General features: G+C 41.3%; 1 protein-coding gene across 8 annotated transcripts in view; it reads left to right on the top strand.

Annotated features, from left to right (window-relative positions):
• Positions 1–22,219, top strand: part of LOC110988774 (guanylate cyclase soluble subunit beta-2-like) — an 85,940-nt gene that overhangs the window by 28,346 nt on the left and 35,375 nt on the right. For 6 of the 8 annotated variants that reach the window (XM_087145665.1, XM_022252593.2, XM_087145667.1 and 3 more), the window contains 2 exons: positions 8,663–8,901; positions 13,631–13,704. In XM_087145665.1, the coding sequence (XP_087001791.1) occupies positions 8,899–8,901; positions 13,631–13,704 (77 nt within the window). In that variant the 5' untranslated portion in view covers positions 8,663–8,898. The remainder of the gene's footprint in view (positions 1–8,662; positions 8,902–13,630; positions 13,705–22,219) is intronic. The other 2 variants (XM_087145664.1, XM_087145661.1) reach the window with 1 other exon arrangement.

Raw genomic sequence — 22,219 nt, 5'->3', positions numbered from 1 at the left:
AGTTACCGAAAGTTCGGCAATCACATATTCCAGAGCACTGATTTTAAATTATATTCTTGTCAGTATATTGATTTGCGTCTTTGTTGGTTCGCATTGCAAAAATTCTATAATTAGCATGGCCGTATAAATAGCATGCAGATAGGGCTATTGCGGTAATGTATAAGGATTTGATACGTAAGTTCGTTTTGTCCCAAATACAAAGGGAAAGAAAAGCATAGTAAAAATGAAAGAACAAAAGAATTATCTGTACGTAAAAAGGGACTGTCCTCGAATGTCTGAATTATGCCTTTTGTGATTTGGACATGTAATCACGAGATCAAACACACGGTGTGCTTGTACGAGGGCAGATCAAAACGTCCTACGACTTGGCCCCATATTTCTGATGATACACACACTATTTCAAAAGTTTCAGTCTCGTTCCCTCGAAGAAGCTTCCCTCAACTTCTATCTGCTGTGTCCTCATCCTCCACTTTTTGGAAGCCTTGGCGGCTGTACTCTAAAGTAGGTTACGGTCCTCATCGCATGGAACCAAGTCAGGTGAGTGTGGTTGATGTTCCATTTCTATCGAGGACGTCTTTATGAGGCGAGATGTGAGGATCAGCATCATCGAGTTGCAGTAGGAATCGACGGCATCTTCGGGTCAGTGATGTTGAGGATATGCTGGAGGATAATGTTATGCCCGACGAAGCTGTACAAACACTGCCATATATTACATTACCTCTATGAAAATGCTATCAATTTGATGGAACGTCGGCCATACGTGACTTGGCTATGCCACTTCATGCTCTGTCTGAAAATCAAATCAAAGCTTATAAATAGGATGTCTTTTTCAAGTATGACAAACCTTGCCAAAGCGTTCTATTCAGAGATGAAAACTATAGGCCTAATGCTCTTACTTCAGAGTAGCGCAGATTAATACCTTGAGTAGAAAGGGGGGATGCTGCGGTGTATAGATGTCGAAGGAAGCTATTTTGTAGGAGTATGACTGTAACTATTAAACTGTATGAGTATCATCGGAAATAGGGACCAAATGACAGAACGTTTTAATCTGCCCGTGTATGTGATGCACGTGTTCATATACACAAATGAAGCTGACTCTGGTCGGTTTTACATGGGATCCAGACCCGGCGTCCCACGTTCAAACATGAGAGTAAAGTTAGTTCGATGGTCGATATTCGATGTCGTACCATGAAGGTTTTTTATTCACGCGAATTTTCAAAGGTGTATCAATAACAGAGCAGATGTTCGTTTCCATCTTTAAATGTTTAATGTGTGAATTACATTACGATTTGTAACAACTCTTTAAAAACGTGCAGCGCACTAAATGTTGTTTGTTTTATTTCACTAAGTAATGAATATCCCTAGTGTTTTAGCGATAGCCTTGCGGTAATGCTGTTTTCAATATGGAGCTGCGTAGGATGAGTGTTAAAACCTCTTTTATTATTATTATTATTTATTTATTTAGCCACTCTTCATAAAAATAACGAGAAAAGAATGGAGCAGCAAAAGTAAAAATATTATGATATAAGGACCTGCTGCCCCAATAAGACAAATATTAAAACAATTAAATAGGAAACAATTAACATTAAAACTTTAAAACAATAAACATTTGTTAAAGACACTAATCCAGCATTGGGCCCTTTACCGTTATGTTTCACCGTGTATTTTCCTGTTATTTTATAAACTAGACAGATTTTGGTAAGTGTACAATATGGCTGTTTCAATTGCACTGGCCTTCATGCTTTCTTTTGTTTATTACAAAGGAAAAAAACAAAAAGTGGTTACATTATTCCATGATCAACTTGCTTGATATCCTTACAAATTCACAGACTATAGGCTGTTCCCGATTGCGCGGGCAACTGTTCGCGTAGGTCGGGGCCAATCCTATGTGATTGATACTCCCATAACGCACGAAGTGTTCCAAGCTGGTTCTTCGTTCAACGATCATTGGAAAATACAGTGTTTTCCCTTCTGAAATACTCACGAAAATAGCTCTATCCACTGCTGGAGAAAACTGCCAACTTCAGTCACTTTCTAAACTACACGTTCATTTCAATTTAGAATTGATTCGCTGTTTATTGTATGGAAATGACAAACTCATCCACAAGTGAGAATGAATGGTTTTTCCCTTTTGTCGATTCCACTCGTACTAAATTATGAAAGGTTGCAACACCTTTGTGCGCACATCACCGTTGGTATACCATTAGGCCCATCCATGAAATAGGCCTCCCACAAGCAAATAATGTCTGTGGCGTACTTGCATTATTAATTTGTTAGATTTCATTACTGGCAAATACGACTAGGTGAGGCCCTCGGGCCTACGCTTCATTAAGTATTTTGGGTCATGTTGTAATAGTGTAACAAACACGAGGTGATCTGGTGACATGGCTTTCGGGTTTGGTGACGTCACAGAATTGTTTCATATGAATTACTGCCATATTCAAACAATTGGAATTTGACTGACCTACTTGTTGTACCCATTTTTTTCCTGTGTGCCATCGCCATATATCTGCCCTTTGTCGTTTTGGGGGAACCTCATACCCTGGAGAAGAGCACCCCTTGAGAGTTTGTGGATTATTGTCAACATGTATCAGGGTAAATGCTGATCTGTCACGAACAGAAACGGTATCCTCAGTCGTTTCTTGTTAAATGTCGCTCTAGTCTTACCTTGAATTTTGTCGAAATACAACACGTGCTCTGCACAAAGTGGACAGAAGACTACAATAAATGGAATAGATAGAATAGAATACATAGGGGTGAAGGGGGCCCTAAGCTTACTCTCCCAAGATTTTACTGTAAGTTAACTGTGTTGCCGTGTTTAACTGTGTTGCTGTGTTCCATCAAATTTGTTTCGCCTTTATTGAGTTTGTGCTTGAGGAAAGTTCTGTATACATTTTGACGAACAGAGTTGATCATTATGTGACGTAGTCGTTACGACCGCAGTCTTGCTCCATAGGTTGTAGAATTGCCAAAAACAGCAATATGATGTTCAGGGGAGATGCTCTCAGGTGGCAGGTTTGATCACATTCAGTGCGGGACAGGTTTAGTCAAATGCTGATCCGTCTAAACCTGACCATTTCGAGCTTCCAAGTTGTTTGCCTGTGAAAAAGGAGTTCCAGCATCGTCAGGCTACATTTTACCCTCTCGACTCATTGGAGAAGTTGCTATGCTAATCCAAATTTGTTTGCTGCGAGTTCTGTCACACACCCCTTTGTTTTTTTGTTTTTTTATTCTCAGAGAAAAAAAAAAGTTGGCCGCAATTCTCCGCCTGGCTGCGCCTGCACTTCCGTCGGGGTCGTTTGCGCTCGCTCCCTTAGGACGGCGGCCGGTGCTCTGCTTCAGAGGCTGGCGGAGTGTGGCTACGCATACGAAATCAAGCACTCGTCAGATCATTAGGGAAACTCGGAAGACTTAAGACCGCCACTGTGCCAGAGTAAATGGAGGGAGACCTAATCGATGTTATTATCGGCAACCGCTATTTGGTTTCCGGGACAGATTCAATTAGTTTGTCTCCATTATTGGTACCTCTTCTTTGCTACTGCATTGAGCGTAAACTTGAAAGCACATCGTTACACTTACAGCTCCTTGGCACTTCTTGAGCCGAAGCTGTCAATCATATTCCCGTCATATTCCTTTAAAAGGAAGAGTAAAGTTGATTTTGGAAATTCCGTCTTGCATCTATCGAATTTACTGAGACTACTTGCTGCATTAGTTTTGTAATGCTAGCAGTCATTTATCAAATTTGTATCTTTGTATCGAATGTGTAATCACTTTGTATCAAATTTGTGATCTTTTGCCAAGAATTGAAGGCGTGGACTGGTATCCCAAGGCGTTTGTAACTGTAAATTAATGTCTGTGGCCCTAGATTTTGAGTGATACATCTCGCTTCTACATCTATTTACCTCCATGTATGGAACTAATTTGGATAATTTACTTTATTAGAGACACTTTACTCATCTTTTGTCAATACCTCCAATGCAAAACAAAAACAAATTAAAAAACCTCCAATAACGCATCAATTTCTTATTCCTTTAACCTATACCTCTGAACTGTACTTTTTGTGATGGACAAAAATGGTTTGAAACAAAAATGGAAGTGATACAAAAAGTTTGTGCAAGATTAACAAACCCAAGGAGCTTAAAAGCTCAATTTATTCTTTTAACGTTACATTGAGTTGTGTGCAGCTGTCATGTTCGTCGCTGACCCAAAGAGAATCCCAATCCGATCGTATGAACTAAAACCATCCTGAAGTACATTATATAAACTGGTGACAGGCGGAGTGTGATTAAGCAACCCGGATGGAAATGCACAGAGAAATATATTCGTATATCCGACACATGCGGGCGATGAACCAATTTTCTGAGGACGTAAAAATGCGCGTAAAGCCATTTTGCAAAAGACAGAAAAGGGGAAACGGGTGCAAATCATTATTGAATATGTATCCCGATCAACATGCCTGAGGGACTTGACCGCCGCGGTATACGGGCTTCCTAATTGATTTGGTACGCCTCAGTGCTGTACGAAGCTTCGCACCGTGAAAATCCCACCACACTCCGGCGTTGCAATCTACATCTGTGCAGGCGTCTTTGTTACATATACCCGAAAAACTATTAGTGGTTGGCTGCATGCTTTACATCACCAGAGCTTTCTACGTCGATTGCTACGCCCGAGGAATTCGTTTATGTACATTTCTGTCACTTGGCTGGCCTACATCGAAATATCCTTGTGGCCTTATCAGAATGATTTTGGCATATTCAAGGGGCGCATGCCATGCTTGATACCAACATGCAGGATTACTGATCACCTAACCTCCAGTCACCTGCAATCCGGGGGGGGGATGATTTGCACACCGAAGGTTGTTCTTGATTTAGCAGAAGTTCGCATAGTAAATTTCCATTTTGTATCAAGTTACTCTTGCATAGGGATGTTACCTTTTCAAGCAAAATGTTTTTACCGTTTTGACCGATTTTATGATTGTCCTTGAAAGTTGTCGGGGGAGAAAGACTGGGAATTCACGAACATAATGTACACGCATTCAATTAAGTAATAATAAGCTCCTTAAGGATTTCCCTCTGGTCGTAATACCAACGAAGCGGTACTATTAAACTTATGCGACTGTTAACCATTTTGCAGTAGACTGACCCGCCTGTGTAAGCATGTGGTCATCGTTTAGCTTCAAAAATCCCTCATAAGACAGCTGGCTACTGCAGAAGTTTATAGGATCATACACTTAACGGATTTATCCTCATTGGTGTCGCAGGAGAGATTTTCTACCGGGTTCAGAGAAGGACCAACACCACTGCGCCAAGCTGTCGGTCTGGTTGTTGGCAGTAGCCACGCGAACTGTGGTTAACTACCGGCCTGTGTACATAAATCTCGCAGGCGGGTGGCTACTGTACAAATATATCAGATCATTTTACCTTTTTGCCCACCGAGTAAGTTCTCCTCTCTGACGTCAAGTGCTTGCGGACAGTTACTGAGGTGATCGGGTGCAAAGCACAGAGTACGCTGGAGAACAAACAGTGAACTCTGATTGTACTGCCGACGGACATGTGTGTCCTGATGGAAACGAGTTTCTGACAAAGCAAGTTGAGAATTCTGAGATTTTGAGTGGATTCACAATCAATCAAGTGGACTAAAGAACTTTAAATCTTCATGTAGGGTTTTAAAGGAGCAAGAAAATTTAGTTTGATCGATGTCTATGATTCTGTCCAAACCAAAAGAAACAAGTACTCATTATATAAAAGGGCAAAGCTGTGAGAAAACACTTGCTCAAGTTATTAGAATGACTCTGAAACAAAAGTATTATTACTTTTTACTCCAACGCACCAAAATGTTTTGGCTCCATGAAATGCATACATATTTTCCGTACTGCGCAAGACCTAGTGCGCAGAGCAATTTACAGGTTAAACAACATCGGCAGGTGAAGACCGTAAATGAATGGAAGGCCAACCTTTGTTGCGCCCAAATTGCACATACTGCAACTGTGTTGTTCCCGGCAACAGTACGTAATTGGCATATTGATTTAAATTAATAACTGTGATAAAGAGGTGACGACCCAGATGGTTGGAAGTTGCAGGCCCTATGCTTGACTGATGGGCGGAAGGATACTTGCGGCGCGATGTGCCCGTAACGACTCACCTGGAGAAATTTATTGATTCGAGAGGAGAGTTTTGTCCACCCTACTCCATGGGGAAAACCCGAGAGAGTGGAACCCCATTACAAGGCTAAGGCTGTGCAGGGAATATGTACCTGCCTGTTACAATTTTTTTCCAACCGCCGGGATTTTTTTAATCAGTGTAGTGTTTTAATCGAACAGCTTCTTAAATGTACGATTGTGATGAGATACGGTGCTAGCATAGGCCCCTATGTCTCACGTTGAACAGATATTGCCGGTGGTTGAGCAGTATATATTGGAACATAACCCTGATGATTCTAATTTTGCTACAAAAAAGGATGCGTACTCAAAAGGAACATGATTATTATTATCATTATTGAGTAAGCAGACTTGCCACAGTTGAAAAGTGTGAACATCTATAATTACCTTGGAATAGTGGCACTTTCCAAGAGAGGGGTATTTTTTGAGAGAGGGACGGTAGGCATGCCAAAAGTTTTGCCTTTTCTCTGAATAGAGCTCCGAGAAAGGGGAAGTTGGTGTCGGTCCTGGGAGACTGTGGTCTTTGGGATGGGAATCCTATCCGAGGGGTTTGGTCCTCGAGTGTCAGATTGCTGTCCTCGTGTGTGCCAATTCTAGTGTTCGTTTGCGCGCATGATGGCCACGAGAGGTTTGGGTCTCGCGAGACACGCACGCGGCTCGATTGGCCAATTGTTATTACGAATCGTGATCTACTCCAGTCCCCAATCTACCCGGGATAACAAAAACGTACTTCTCTGCAATGCAATCCGGGTGCTGTCTTCTGGCTTCCTGGTTACTCACTGCAATATTTTGACAGCATTAAGGTAACACCCACAATGCAGTGGTACGGAGCTCATCCCGTCAACAAGATTCGCGGGATTGTCTAGGTTAACAAGATTCGATTTATCATCGTTGAGGAATACGTTATTTTCCTGGTAGGGCGAAAGATCTGATCTCTTCCGAACAACTTTTTTTCGGGATAGCAAGTAAACCCCTCTCATATTTAATAATTACATGTCAGCACGATAACGCTGTTTTGTACAATGTTTTTATGAAGTAGTTGGGTTTTTTCAGCCAATTTTATAGTTTACCAAATGGCGTACAGTGTTTTCTGAAGATGCCTGCACATCCCTTCAATATTTAATTGACATCTGCATGTACACCTCATAAACACTCAAATAATCATGGCTGACATATTTAAACAATAAATATACATGGCATTTTCCTGTGACAAAAAGCAGGCTGAGTCACGCAGTTTCCTTTATATACGAACGCGAACTCCAGTGACTTGGAATCACACGCATGTATAGCTACTTGCAATGAACAGGTTCTATGTTCTCATTTTGTTTAAAGATGTATATGACTTAAACTGTAATCATGTATCTTGCACTCAAAGCTGCATGGGCAAGCAGCTGTTGCAGTGACAATGAATTTACGTGGATATGAACTCCCTCAAGTTAGAAGTTAGAGTTAAGAAGTTCACAGATATGAGGCAAAATGTTCACAGCTGTGAGGCAAATTGTAAAGTAACTGACAATTTTCGGCCAAATTGGGGGGAATGCAGTCTTTTCGCTTATTTTCTCTAACAGCCAATTTGTCATATCGACAAATGCATGTCAGCGAAAAATCAGAGGAGGAGTGGATAAAACAGGGACAACTTTTCGCCCCAAAGTGACCTGAAAGATTCCCTTTACGTCTCCCAGCTTTTTCAAAGTTGTCTTGAGCGACATAGTGTCACGAGATTGTAAAATTAAAGTGAGCACTTCAGCACGGAGTGATTTCCATCAAAGTGAGGCAAAAATGATACAGCAAAAAGTTAGCACCATCATATCCTCACTCAATCGACAGCAATATGGGAAGTTTTGTGCAAAGCCCTCTGACTATGAGGATCTGGCGGGAGTGGCCTAACCCAAATTTTAGCTAGAGCACTCTGGTCTTTTTCACTGTTCAAGGTGGGGGTTAATGCCTGGTATGGTGTTACAGTAACCAACGAATAACCGCACCACCGACCGATAATGTATCATAGATTGACCTACACTGTACAATATTAATTGAAGTATTAAAGGGGAATGCCGTGAATGCTATCGATGAATCTAAATCCGGTCCCACTGAATTGCACCCAGGTACAAAAAATGTATTTGGTTACATGTGAATGTCGCACCATCCCAAATGGTTGATGTACTGTACATGTAGTGTGTAGGCAACGTGATGCTGGACAAAATAATTGAGTAATTGCATGCTGAGATCATAAGCTGGTTGGTTGTCATAGTTGAGGTTTACCGTTCGGCCACCGCATGGGTGAAAATGATTCGATTACACATCAGGCACGGCAGTCCTCAGTGCAAACCTACCAAGCCTGTTGCTAGCCGTTGTCGATAACCATAGAAACCGAGGCAGCACGCACATGCACGCGGCCAGCAATGCGAATGCTCGCTATTTAAGCACGCACTCAACCCAAATCACACTATTCGGTAATGTGACTAGATGTGAAACGTGCTCTTCCGTCTCTCGTTTTTTCGTCTACAGTAGACAGCTGCCCGACGACCTGCCGTAGAGGCTGACAAGTTTCTATCTTGTCAGCAGAAGTCGGTTTCGGCCAGCGCTGAATTTATGGAGGCGGGCGAGCGGCGTCTCCCACGGCTTAAAGAATAACGATGATCGCAGCTTACCGACCGAGATTGATAGATTTAGTCTGAGGGAGGGAGCTCACCACATGTGGAAACCGTTGAACCTGGACACCATTTCTTCGACTGAGTTCTGAAATGGTAAGTATGCCACCTTTGAAATGCAAAAGTCCCGTTTTTTTTGAGTTGGACAGTCTGCTGTTTAATCCTGTCTGTGTCAAATTTTGTATTTAAATAAATGTGATATTAAAGATACAGTCCATCTTTTGTCATTTGTGCATTATGTTCCTCTGAGGCAACAGCACGTAAAATGTCAAGAAGGGTGCCGAGGAACAAACCTGAAGATCTTTCAACTCAGTAAATACACTACTGTATATTCCGAGAAAAAACAATATTTTAGAATTCTAATTTCATATCAAAAGTTGCTGAATCACATTTTGAATTGCACCTGAACTCAGTGTTTTGAGAAACGTTCTCAGGTTCAGTCAAATGCTGATACAATGTCACGCACAGAACCATCGACTTGTCTGAACCACGTATGTGACGTCAGCGCTTGCGCTGGCTTCTTAATGACAAATTTCGAAAACATGCGTCACCAGACGCATCATTGGAAACGGCCTCCTTTCATTGTTTTCTTCAGCTTGCCAAAAAGAACAATTTCACAGGGAGTTTAGCCCTGTGCTTTTCAACAATAGTTTTGTCAGTTACCTTTTGGATGATTGCAAATAATGGTTCTGCCTTTGAATTACCTAGTCCACCTGTTGAATTTGACATCAGCATTCAAGATTCACATTTTGTTTCATTAAAACGTTGCGTGTTATCAATTTGGTAAAGCTCACGGTTCTCTGAGGACTGGCAAACATGAACCAATTATTTATATATCATCCAGGACAACTCAAAGATTGTTACGCCTCACCACGATAGATTCCAAAGTATGTGGTGAAAGCGGAGAATGCACCTTATCACTAAATAATAATCAAAAGTCTAAAAGAAATCGCCTCCGATTCTCTGCTGTTCCATTTTTTGCTGAAAACAGCAGGGCCAACAAATTGCATGCCTTTACGTCTCGTCGTAATTTAACAAGCTACAAAACCATTTCCAATGTAATATTCTCTCTTTTAGTTCTCGTTTAAAAGGAAATGGCATTTTTTCTTATGAAACGAATGCTATAGATTTAACTGTAAGTCGGCATGACCTTGCGGTATAATATGTACCGAGTATTAAACATACAGGGTTTGGAAATGTGGTTAGAATTTTACACTTCGTTTAATGAGCGACCACATGCGCTCAGCACCTAAAAAAACAAGCTTGCCTGTTTTATGGTAAAATACATGGGGCATATTCAGATTGATTCTAAATTGAATTCTCCGTCACATGCGCGCATTCCACTATCAAAAACAGGTGATCAGATTTCGTTATTTGAGCGCCCATTTGTGAAACAAACAAATTCCATTTTTAACTAGTCATCCACTCAAATTCGTATTGGGCTTTGGGAAGAGGTTAATTAACCAGCAAACAATTTCCGCATGCTTCCATTCAAATTCGTCTGTTTGGCATAGCATTCTCCCCGATTCGCATTTGTATGTATTGCAGTATATTTTCTGGAAAAGAAACTAGGACTTAAGGATAAGTGTCTTCGGAAACAAACACACACTTCCCTTTTTTGTCAAAACGAGGACACTGCGGTTATATCTGGCACTCTTCCTGATTCTCAGCGGTTTTGACATGTAAGAAAAGCGGAGTCTAATGCACAAAGAGAGCAAAACAACATGTTTTCACGTATTTGTTTTCATAACAACAGCCTGCTTTTATTGCCATCTCAGTTAACTGTTCATTTGGACTGTTTGAAATAATTATATACAGAAATAAAGAAATCTGAATAGTATACATGCACTCTCAATCGCAACGAAAACATACTGCAGTGGTTTCAATTGGACTCTGGAGAATAAACATTACTTCAAAAAATCAAGACGACACAGTTAGTTTTAAAGGAGATAAATAAGGACAGGAGCAGTTGGATTGATATGAAATGAACCGGGGGACGGAAGATGACAATAAGATGTATGATAACTGTGGAAGCATCAGATTGTTAGTTAAGTCTATGCACCCGTATTTAGACCAACAGTGATAGTTGTATTGTTTCATGGGGGCAGTAACCTCTCCAAGTCTCCCTAAGACTGGCAGGTGTTTTTGTTTTCCTTGTCTCTATGCAATCGTTTTGTTTAGGAAAAACCGGATACCCCACATGCAACTTTAATGTGTCTTTGAACAGGACAGTCAAAAACCTTTGAAAAATCAATTTAAAGTCCTCGTGGTTCCTCACTTCGACGAATTGACCACCTTCATCAAACCACGACCCGTGTACCTGTAATACGTGCACATTCATGGCGCAAAGGGGAGGGGACCTAGTCACACCCCCTCCCCGGTGTTGAATCAGTATAAATAATCATGAAAACGAGCTTCCGAATTCCGAGAGCTACCGCGTAAACGTTGTTTTCGAACAGGATTTTCACTCGTTAAATGGGGAATGTAGATAGAGAATATCAAGAACAAAGATGATAAAAGTAGGTACACAAACCAACTTCACAGTGTTAAGCATAAAACTGAACGCTCTCTCGCAATAATTTTAATACGGTAATGCAGGATCAACAAGGATGAAATTATACAACCGTAGACCTGCATGTTTAAATAGACAATTTGTTCTTGGCAGTCTTTGGTACAGCTGTATTGAGATTTGAGTTATGATAGTATTATAATTCTTTCTTTTCATTCAGTTTATTTTTAAATAACGGGACTAATACATTGAATTTTTGCCCAGCTTTTGTCCATATGCTCATGGATCTTCGTAATCAGCAACATGGTGCACTTTCGCGAGTCTCAAATACATCCGACATGTTCCATGTAGATTTCGACAACGCTGTATAAACCATTTTTCACACTGCTGTATGTTAACACTTTCCCCTGAGGATATAATGCCTCGCCATTTTCAGTCAGCTTTTTGGCCGATGGTTTCTCAAACTGGTTCTTTTCAATTTCGTAGCCCTAACTCTTAGAAGCCTCGAAATCCTTTGTCCCTCAAAATCAGAGGGATAGAAACTAGGGTGAGAGACATCGCGCAGACATTGTGATGAGTCGACAGAGTGTCTTCGCAATCTCTGCTGTTAGGACATTTGTTGCTCTCGGGTCTGCACAAGCAATTCCATGCTTATTCAATTTGTCGGCGTAGGGGTTGCTGGAAATTGTGGAAAAAGTATCAGTGGCGTGTTTTTTGTTGGAAATTATCGTATAGAAAGCATTCACAGGGATATGTCTGACATTGTTACCGGTATATATCCGTCCGTCGTTTGTAACCACTCCACGTCGCTTATCCAACCAAGTTTTTTAGCGATTCGACAGTTATACTCGGCGGAAGATACTTTGATATAATTCTTTGAATAAAGGATCATCCTCGTGATGAAAAAAAAACCAGGTGGCTAAAATAGGCGTATTATTAACTTCCCCGGGGGTCAAAATCTGGTTTGCATGTGCGCCCTGTCTGCCAATCCCGTTCAAGGATTTACCTTTGTACGCCATATACAGAGCAGAAGCACCGCCCCTCCTATTGCAGCCACCATGATTAAATAGAAATCCAGATCACGGCATTGACCCAGGTTGCATCCGTTGCTGTGCTGATGAAGTTATGAGTGCATTAGGGCAGGGATTGATAGCCCGTCTTTTCAAGGTCAATGTGCTTCCAGTGATGAAGCAGGATGAGACTTTCCAAGGAGAGGATGATTGGTAGTTGATTTTACTTAGAGTTTGAATTCCACTTTATTCTAATTTGTTTACCAATGCTTAATTCAACCTCTGAAGTAATCGTTGGTGAATATAGAAATTTGCGAAAGAAAGAAACAGACAGGTGTCGCGTGAAAGTAAGTGCTGCTCCAAGTCCTTTATTTTGGTTATATAAATATACATGAGAATTGTTGCATGGTGAGATGATTTAATGTTCTGCCTGAACAGTATTCACATTTGCAGGTGCGTTTTGCGTAGCGCATTTGGTCACCCAGATTCACTATTAGACAATCGCTTGCAATGTGTTACTTTGTGTTTTGTTAATTTCATATCTCTCCTGGTAATACCTCTTCACGTAATGCAAGGTATTCATTGCTATTAATTGTTTGGTATGAAAATCGCTTTCCGGTTTTACCTGCAGACAGCAACCACAACCATATAGCGCGCATACTATACACTTTCATAAAGTGGTTATTTGCAGTGACTACGTACACGTTTCAAATGTAGATCAACAACTATTGAGACCTTCAACTGAAATGAACGGGACTACCTTTAGCTTCCAAATGATCTAAATATTATGAGCTCAACAGCCAGTAAGAAACTTGTGGATATGGGAAGCAAGCCTGGTGCATACCTTTTTGAATTTTCGTCATGTAAACTAATTGCTGTTGTAAAATGAAAATGGAATTGAAATTGCAGTGAAAATCGCCAGTCCAGACAACCATTGTGCGAGCCTGGACATGCTGAACGTGAAATTGAACTTCAAATTCTTACGCCTCTCTTAACTGAAGAACAAAATCGGTGACAGTAAAAAAACCGCAAAATTCTGACCACTTTGACAAGTCCTGCTCCATATGTCATTCTGTTTCAAGCTTTGTCTTTTTGTTCTTCGAAATGTTTTTCCACGTCTAGAAATCAATTTTTGTGTTATGTGTCTCTAGTTTAGTTTACAAATTAGGCTTGGGCTGAATGCCCATTGTCTGAAAGTAAAAAGATTGCATGTGGAAAAATTGTTTCAGTACGTGCTGGAAACTAAAACTGTTTTGATTTTATTAGCTGTTTTAACAGGTCTTTTCGTTATTTGTCCGTTTTGTAGTACGGATTCATAAACCTCTGTGTAAGGGCTCTCGTGTTGGACAAATTTGGAGACGAGGCTTGGCACAAAATCAGGTAAGCACTTGATTTCCTTTGATGCAGCATTAATAAAAAGCTGTTTGCGTAAGATCCCCACATCGGGTCAAGGGTGCGCTGTCAACGACCGTTAGGAATTCAGTTTTCCAAGTGTCAAGCTACATTGTATTACGTAAGAACCCTGACTCAAGAGGGCAGGATAATCAATTCAGCCTCTCTGTCAGTCCAACCGAAGCTACTTGGAAGAAGATACCACTACAAACGAAACACATCGTGTAACTTGTGCCCCCCCCCTCTTGAAAGAAAGACCATAAATAGAGGACAAGAGAGGAGGAAAGGGGAAATGTCGACTTATTTACGTGAAATTTCTCAGAATTGTCCCCCCCCCACCTCCACCCTTGATAGTTTGTCAGTTTGCCACTGATTAGTACCTCCGCCACCATCCTCTTGTCCCCCTCTTGGCGACGCCCTTGCCTATAACCTGTCTCTGCTCAGCGGATAATTTCGTGGCCAAGCATCGCTGTGAGTTCAACGTCTCTCCCTTCCTGTGGAGTAAACGCTAAAGGCACTCGGAAGCCTAGTCACATCATTTACGTGTTTCTTACGAAAACAAAGATCCCTCTGACTAAGTCAAAACTGGCTCGGAAGCTTTCAGAAACGTAGAGTGAAGAAAATGAAGAAACCTTTTTAGAGGCGGCAGGAAAATATTTAAGAGCAAGCTCGCAGATTCACGCACAGAGGGATCACCTAGGCCGCCGAAGGAATTGAATTTGGGTTTGGAGGGAAGAAAGAACTCAATACAGAAATCTCACTCTATCAATTAAGTAGGTAGTCATCAGATATGGAGATGGAAGGACCAGAACTATCGACATACTGTCACAAACTTGTACAAGTACAAGGTTGAAGTGTTTTTCCAAGAGCGAACTTACCAAAAGGGAGTGGCTTGTTTGTGCACCTTTGATTTTCAGTGAGAAGCACGCTGGAGGTGTGTGGGCTGGAGATCAGCGAACAACTTCAACCCTCGACCTTCAGTTTCCACTGCTACTTTGTGTCATTGCAAACGATCGCAATGACAAGCCAAGGCCGCGAAGGGCCGAAGACCAGGTGTTGCGCAGAATTGTGCGTGCTTGTACCATGAAACTAACGCCAAATTTAACACGTTCCTGGGTTTTTAGGAGCTGAGCGTGTAAAAGACCTTGAAGTTTGTTTTCAAGTTTCGAATGTGATGGCAAAAAACGAAGGATTCGCACCAATTTGGAAACAGAGTCTTGGTTGTCACAACTCAAGCAATAATTTCTTCACGTTAGAGTTGATTTGGGCAACATCCAGCTTCGTGACTGGTGATGTTTCTGTCAAAGTGTCACTGTGTTGATCGACGAACCGTGCCGCTTGCCCGCAGTGTGAAAAATGTCCTAGCTCTGTATTACAAATTACCATCGCTTCTCTGACAGTTGGCCGGGTGTTTCCTTTCGGGAATCTCTCCTTTGTTCCATTATTATTGACAACAGAGGTGGCAGTTTGAGGCAGTGTAGAGGTGGCAAGTGACGTTAGAAAAACTTGCTTGCGTTCTTGTTAGAAAACTTACAATCATTCAGTGCTTACTCTTTGAACTTTAGAACTAATTAGGAGCATTATGGAATCACAATCCTTAACAACGGGAATTTTGACTATGGAGCTGTACCATGGTTATGACATGGTGCAACGCTTTATGTTGAGAAGGAAATTGTTTTAGGCAATGATTCAGTAACCTCTTGAGCAATAATGTGGTGACGTTTCCATGGATGGAGTTCACACTAACAGCCTGGTTAATTTACTCAGACTGGCGTTAGCAGATGTCATGTCCCGGGGTAAATAACAGATCGTACACAATGATGTCTTTTGGAGATTACTTACACTGAGAAAGGAGAAACCACATGGTAATGCGATGTGTTTAGAAACCAGAATGAGATCATTCACTTAAAAAGCTTGTTCTGGCCAATCAGCGATTTCGTTAGGTATGACGGTATGGGCTCTCCTTCATAATTTGTCACTGCCTGCACGAAGATACGCACATTTGGATTTCGAAAAAAAAGGTTTCTCTCAGCTGTTAAACCTGCCACTTCGCAACACTTCATGCAGTCAGGAAACATCCAAATGATTGTTTGAGAGGTAATCTTTTTCTTCAACCCTAGAATGGTTACTTAATTTAATTAGGGAAGACGGGCGCCCATTCTTTACAACGGAAAGTCACGCTGTCTTGCATTATTTTACGCCATTCTTTTCAGAGAATATTTCCACAGGGACGGGGTGAGTTTGTGTGCGCTTGCTTACACGCGCGCGCATGAAAACGAAATTCAAAGTTCTACTTTTATGCCTTTCCAGGCAATACGTTTTATACGTGTTCTAGGGCAGGAATGTTTCTTCATAAAAGCAAAAATGCCGTTATCTAGCTGCCTGCCCCTTTAACATTGATGTAGGCTAATTTAGACGTGAATATTTCGTCAGCGAAAGTGTGTCCAACCGGTCACAACATTATGACAACATAGTGAAAAAAATGGAGAGCGAGAATATTGTCATTTCTGACATCTCCGTTTCTTTATGGCAACGATAACACAATAACAGTTTGAGTAATCCCTCGTCATACCTTTCGGTACTTTCGTCGGGCGCTGTTGTTGTGCAAAGTTCAGTAACATAATGAGTTAACTTCCCGGATGCGTTCCTGTCCCTCTGTCTTTACGTACAAGTATCGCGTAACATGCAGCCTTCCTGTGCACGCGTTACGTTACCATCCATCTGTGCAGAGCGGCCCAAACGACTACTTTCAAAACATAAGAAGAGATTCTGGTGATCGTTATGTTACACCCAACCCTCCTCTCGCCTGTCCGGGAAGGCATGCTTTCACAGTCCCTTTTAAGATAGCCTTCTGTGTTTAGCTGCGGTCTCCTGTGACGAAAGCAGCGTTTTCCGGTTCAGTGTTACATGCAATCGCGCACCGGGGATAAAGTTCTGCGCCAAAGGAAATGCGTCGGTTGCTCTCAAGTATTTTGACCAAAAAAGGCACGGAGAGTGGCTGCTGCGAATTTACTTCCATGTTGAACAAAGGATGAAGGCAGAGACTCCTTACGAGATATCAGCAGAACATTTCGACAAAAATTCTATCTTTTGTGAAACTATTTGGACAATGTTCAGTCAACCGTGAAAATGTAGCTAAAGCGACAAGAAATGTGTCGTCGGACAAATCATATCTTAGACCAAAACCATGATCAACGGTAAAATCTTAACGCTGAAGCAACACGACTTTTATGTGACCTCATCTGCGAAGTTAAGACTGTGTTCCCTATATGTGCTTTACATACAGAGATCATCTCGTTTATCCACAGTGACAAGTTACGTTTAGAACGTTATGTTTTCCGCTAACCTTTAGGTCTATACAAGTTGTAGAATTTTTAAAATTCAATTTAGATTACGAATTATCTGTTCAGATCTCCAGGTCGAGTGATCTCAAAGTGTATATCAACTTTGCATAAGACATAATGCTGCTGAAGAAAAAAACTGGTGCTTTCACTTACTGTTATAAGAGGCTATAATGTGAAAAATGCCACTTGCCAATGTCGCTCAGTAGCCAGCATGTAGTTTAATTAATAGTGGTGCTTATCGTAACAGCGATGCTTGATACTCAATCTTGCTCATGCCAGTGTTTACATACCACTGATCTGTGCTTTCTGCCGAGTATTATTTTACAGCAAACTTCGCTCAGTCGGGCATAACTGTCTGACTAGAACAGCCAGTCCGAGCGACCCGTTTATTCCCGCTATTAACAACGTTTGCTGTCAACTTAAGAACCTTCCACCACATTTTGAGTAATCAGGGTGCACCCCTAAAAATAAATTCCCAAAATTATGTTAAAAATACTCACAACTCTCACAGGTGTCCAGGCTGGACGGGAAAATGATGTGTGACATGTCCTCTCTCATTTTCCTTTCAATTTATAGTCGGTTGACAGATGAATATTTGAGAAATTGTCACCCAAAGCAAACCACCCCTAAAATGAAGGAAATATCACTGCCCGGAAAGGAAGCCGTGTTGAAAATGCATCCCTCCACAAAACTGCTAAATAGAGCCACATTCGGACTCGATTGCATTCAAATTGCTCAAAATTGGAAGCCCTGAGTCCGGGCAGAGGTTCAGTGCTATATTCCTTCAATTTCCCAATTCAATGGCTCTCAGGACTCTCTAATATAGAATATTTTGAGTGTATAAACTTTTATTAATGAGCTCGCCGGACATATTTCTGGCCTTTTTGCGTGGGTGCGGTTTAACAGTTGCCGAAATGATCCAGAGTGAATGACATCAAGGTTATCACTAGGTACTGGGTATGAACGGTTTTGTCAGTTGGGGGGAAACATTACTTATTGGTTGCCACTTTCCATGACCGGTGGGGCGTCAGGGTCCTAGGAAGTCGGCTATGGAGTAACAGAGGGACTGATTGACACATGGGATTGCTCAAAGACTTCCCACTCTGACCCTTCGAAGCCCAGTTTCCAGTGTCGTAAACGAGTCACGACTCTACTCGTGTCGAGTCATTTTAACATTATGACTCGAGTCGAGTCATTAGGTCAAGAAGTCGAGTTGAGTCACTTTGTGTGGTCGAGTCGAGTCCAGTGCCGAGCTTGAGTCAATTTGAGGCACAAATATGTAAACTATATACAGTAAAAAGACGACTACATGACATTGTAAGTCATTTTTGGTATTTTTATTTTCATTTAGACATACTGAAATAAATTAGGGTAACAGGTATTTAGCCAACTACAATTATTTTTTTTTTGAAACTGGAGTCTAAACTTGTACTGGAGTCAAGTCTCCATGAGAGATTCGAGTCGATTCGAGTCATTTACTGGTCGGGACTCTAGTCGAGTGGGCAAAACTTATGACTAGAGTCGGACTCGAGTCGAGTCATTGACTCGAGTCATTACAACTCTGCCAGCTTCCTGTGTCGGCCTCTAGATCTGAAGCCTCTAAATCGACCTCTCGGCCGGGAGGGAAAACCCACGAAATATTTGTAATACAGTACAGTTCAGGCAACAAGTTTGCAAACACCACCAACCACAAATGCTTATGGAAATATTTTTGGACTCGGTTTTAACACCAATTCCTCTCAATTTTTAAGATGGCTTTATTTTTTGGAGCAGATGACGGATGAAAGTTTTGGCCTCAACTGTACACTGAAACCTTTTGTAGATACAAACTGGTGGCATGTCTTTTTCTTGAGATAACATTCAATCTGTCATTTCTGCTGGTCAAAACGAAACCTTGTTTTCTTGTCTTCGATCGACGGTCAATACCCAGATGCTTTCTTTTATATGTCCTCCAGTCCCATCAGTGAGCAATTTTGTAGCTTAATTATCTGGCCATGCTGCGTGTATGCATCATTGAACACTTTTTGATGTACGTTTCCATTTCGCAATACAGTGGAGTGCTCCGTTGATATTTAATTCACCGTTGAAACCCCACCGTCTTTGCTGATACCGCTTAGACATCATTGCCAAGTTTAACCTTGAATACCTATAGACCTTGTGTAACTGGCATCGAATGCTCGTGGGGTCGTTTTCATTTAACTTCAACCCCTTTCAAGAGAGTTAAACACGTAACTATCAAGTGGTTTCTCAAGATCTCAATCCATTGGAAATTTATTTTCTTCTGAACACGTCAGACTTTTGCCGCTTAGGGCTTTTTATATAACTCAATCATAAAAATCCGATGATGCCTGACCAAGGGAACGTAATTTTCGAATAAATAGCGCTCTTTGTATTTAAACGTGCATGTGTTTACTTAACCTTGCACAATTTGATGATCACGTGTAAATAACTTGTCTGCCTCTTAGGCGATTGAAGTCATGCGGAATTTTGACATCTTTCGAAATATTTATTACCCTTCAAGAAAACCAGCAAACCTTAATTGCCCGGTCAAAGTCACATCAAAATGTATTGTTTTTCTTTAAGTCGGAAAACCAATCTGTACGTTGAAGGAATTGATCTTTCTATCTTGGCAAAATCTTTTCTCTTTGGAAAAGAAGACATGTAATTGAAAGAGTATTTTACCAAAGCCAGCTGTATGTCCTTGTATTGGAAGTTTTTGTGAGGGTTTGAAAACTCAGGCAAACAGCGGCGATTTCTTGTTTCTGACGAGGGGAACGGCACCCCTCTTCAGAGTGAACACTCTGACCCCGACATTTCTCTTATACTCTCATTCTCTGAAAAACATACGCAGATCGTTTGAGAGTGGATCAAAATGGATCAGAACTATGTATATCCACCTCGAGCGGAAGCACCCCCTCATCGGTGGAAAAGAGCCATGTTGGTCGGGAATGTTACAATGCAATGTCTATGTAACGAGTGCATTTCATACCGGTAGTCGTTCTAGAACAGGCGAAGTTCAGTTCCGACCAGAGGAGCCACCGTTGCTAAGAAAATTGCGCTCAAGGCTCATAGAGAGAGTATTTCAGACTTGGGACAAGAATTGCAATTCATTATGTGTGCAGTACAGCGTGCAGCTTTTATGCGCCAACTGTCTATGTACACTAAAGTACAATCCACCATTTCAGTTCCAATTAAAGAAACATTCATGTCGCAATTCCCTCTATAAACACTGCTGAGATGAATGGGTACCAATGGCACAACGTGCTGCAGGACGCACACAACACGGGCATCCTTCCATTGGAGGCTTGTTTCCACTCGGAATTCGCATAAAAATTTGAGCATTTCCATCGTCTGAAACAGGATCGTGCCAGCTGAGCGCTCCCTTTTTCTTGCCGTCCAGCAGACAGAAGTTTAGAATAAGCCATTGCTCAGACGGACTGCAAATCGAGCCATACTGCACGAGCTACACAAATTTTATCAAATGCCTCAGTGCCATGATAGTTCAGATTCAAATATAAAATGGTCTGCCCCGTACCACGGCAGTAAAATGTGATACCAAAGGCAGTAGTACCTTAAGAGAAAGATTCTTTACTTTTCTGGACGACGAGTCCTAAATCACAAGGCGCGAGTCCTCACTCATGTGATAGCCACAGAGTGGCAAAATGTGATGTTGAATTTGCTAAACACTCTTTCGCGCCGTCATGACGGCGTCAGTCCAACAATCTAGGGATGGCCCGTTACGTCGGCTAAGAAAACCACTGAATAAAAAGTAAAACTGAAAAGTTTAAACCCAAACTTTACAACTTTTTACATTTTCCCTTGCTCAATCTTCTTTCTGCTTTACGCACTATTGCTTCAATAAACAACCAGTCCCCGAATCTCCAGGCATATCAAAGGACAGTGCAGCAGCACAAGCAATTAGTAACTGAACTTTACACTTTGCAGGAGAGAATCAGCAGTAAACCGAACGCAAGTAATTATCTGTCACAGACTTATGACATGATCAGTGTCTCATACTGCACATTTTGGTGTCTCCTTCTACCATAAAATAGCTTTTGTTGACATTCACGCAAAGTGTGTACCTAATTGCACATTATGTGTACCTTGCGTGTGCCCGATCACTCAGAATTCTGGTTTGTAAATAATGAATTGTCCGTGTACATACACGTCCAGCTTCAAGCCCATTTTGTTGATGAAAGCTCCCCGTTTATTCTCCGCTCTGGAACCATAACTCGGCGGAAATGAGTTGGTCCACTGCTCAACCTTCCTCCTCTAGATCCGGAATATTTACATCAATCACGCGCAAGTAACCCGAGTCGTGTTTCAGCAGACGATGCAACTCGTCATTAGTTCTGACACCGTGAGCTGATAGTCGTATCTTGTAATTTGGGGCGAAGGATGAGTAGGCTTCTTTTTTTTACAATCCAACTGCTTTACGAACGGGCAAAACAGACTCTGTTCTCTGAATTCTAGTTACTGATGGGAGCTGTTTACAGAAATCAAGAATGTTGAGATTTGACGTCTGTTATTTTCCTGAACAAGATTCGTTATTCTGGATTCCCTCTGCTTCTTTCCGTGTTTGAAGTTATTGTGCTTGTGAATTATTGCTTTGTTGGACTGACAAAGAATACAGCCGAAATGTTTGATGTTATTAACCCACTATTTTGTCATTTTGGCAATCTCTGTAGTCAAAAAAGGCAAAGAAACGCGCTCAACCAAGTTACAAAATATCTTTGTAGGAATTGCAAAAATATGATGCATTTTTCATCAATTTCTTTCAATAAGACGACCTCCCAAACAAAGTCGTCCCGAATCACGAAAAACTTATTATCGAAGATAATTTTGTATTGTGTAGTACTGAAATAGGAAAATGAGCATATATGACGGGATTATAAGGATATAAGGTTATGTTGAGGTATAAGCCCAAGGGTTTTTTTTTTTGTTCACTTTGTGTCTTTTCTGTACCAGATACGATTGGTAACTCGTAACGTCCATTCTCTTGGAGCATAATTTCGTGCATCACATTAACAGACGTTAATTGCTGATTCTCTTCCCTCATGACACGCAATATATCTTCGAGGATATAATGTTATCAGTCGAGAATCCTGTCTCCCCGTAGAGGTCGAAGGCTTGTTGTTCAGTTTCTGTGGATACGGATT

This window comes from Acanthaster planci, linkage group LG14, assembly GCF_054643075.1.
Source record: "Acanthaster planci isolate LZ-2023a linkage group LG14, COTS_SCS, whole genome shotgun sequence".
Lineage (NCBI taxonomy): Eukaryota > Metazoa > Echinodermata > Asteroidea > Valvatida > Acanthasteridae > Acanthaster > Acanthaster planci.
This window is presented reverse-complemented; position numbering and strand designations above follow the sequence as displayed.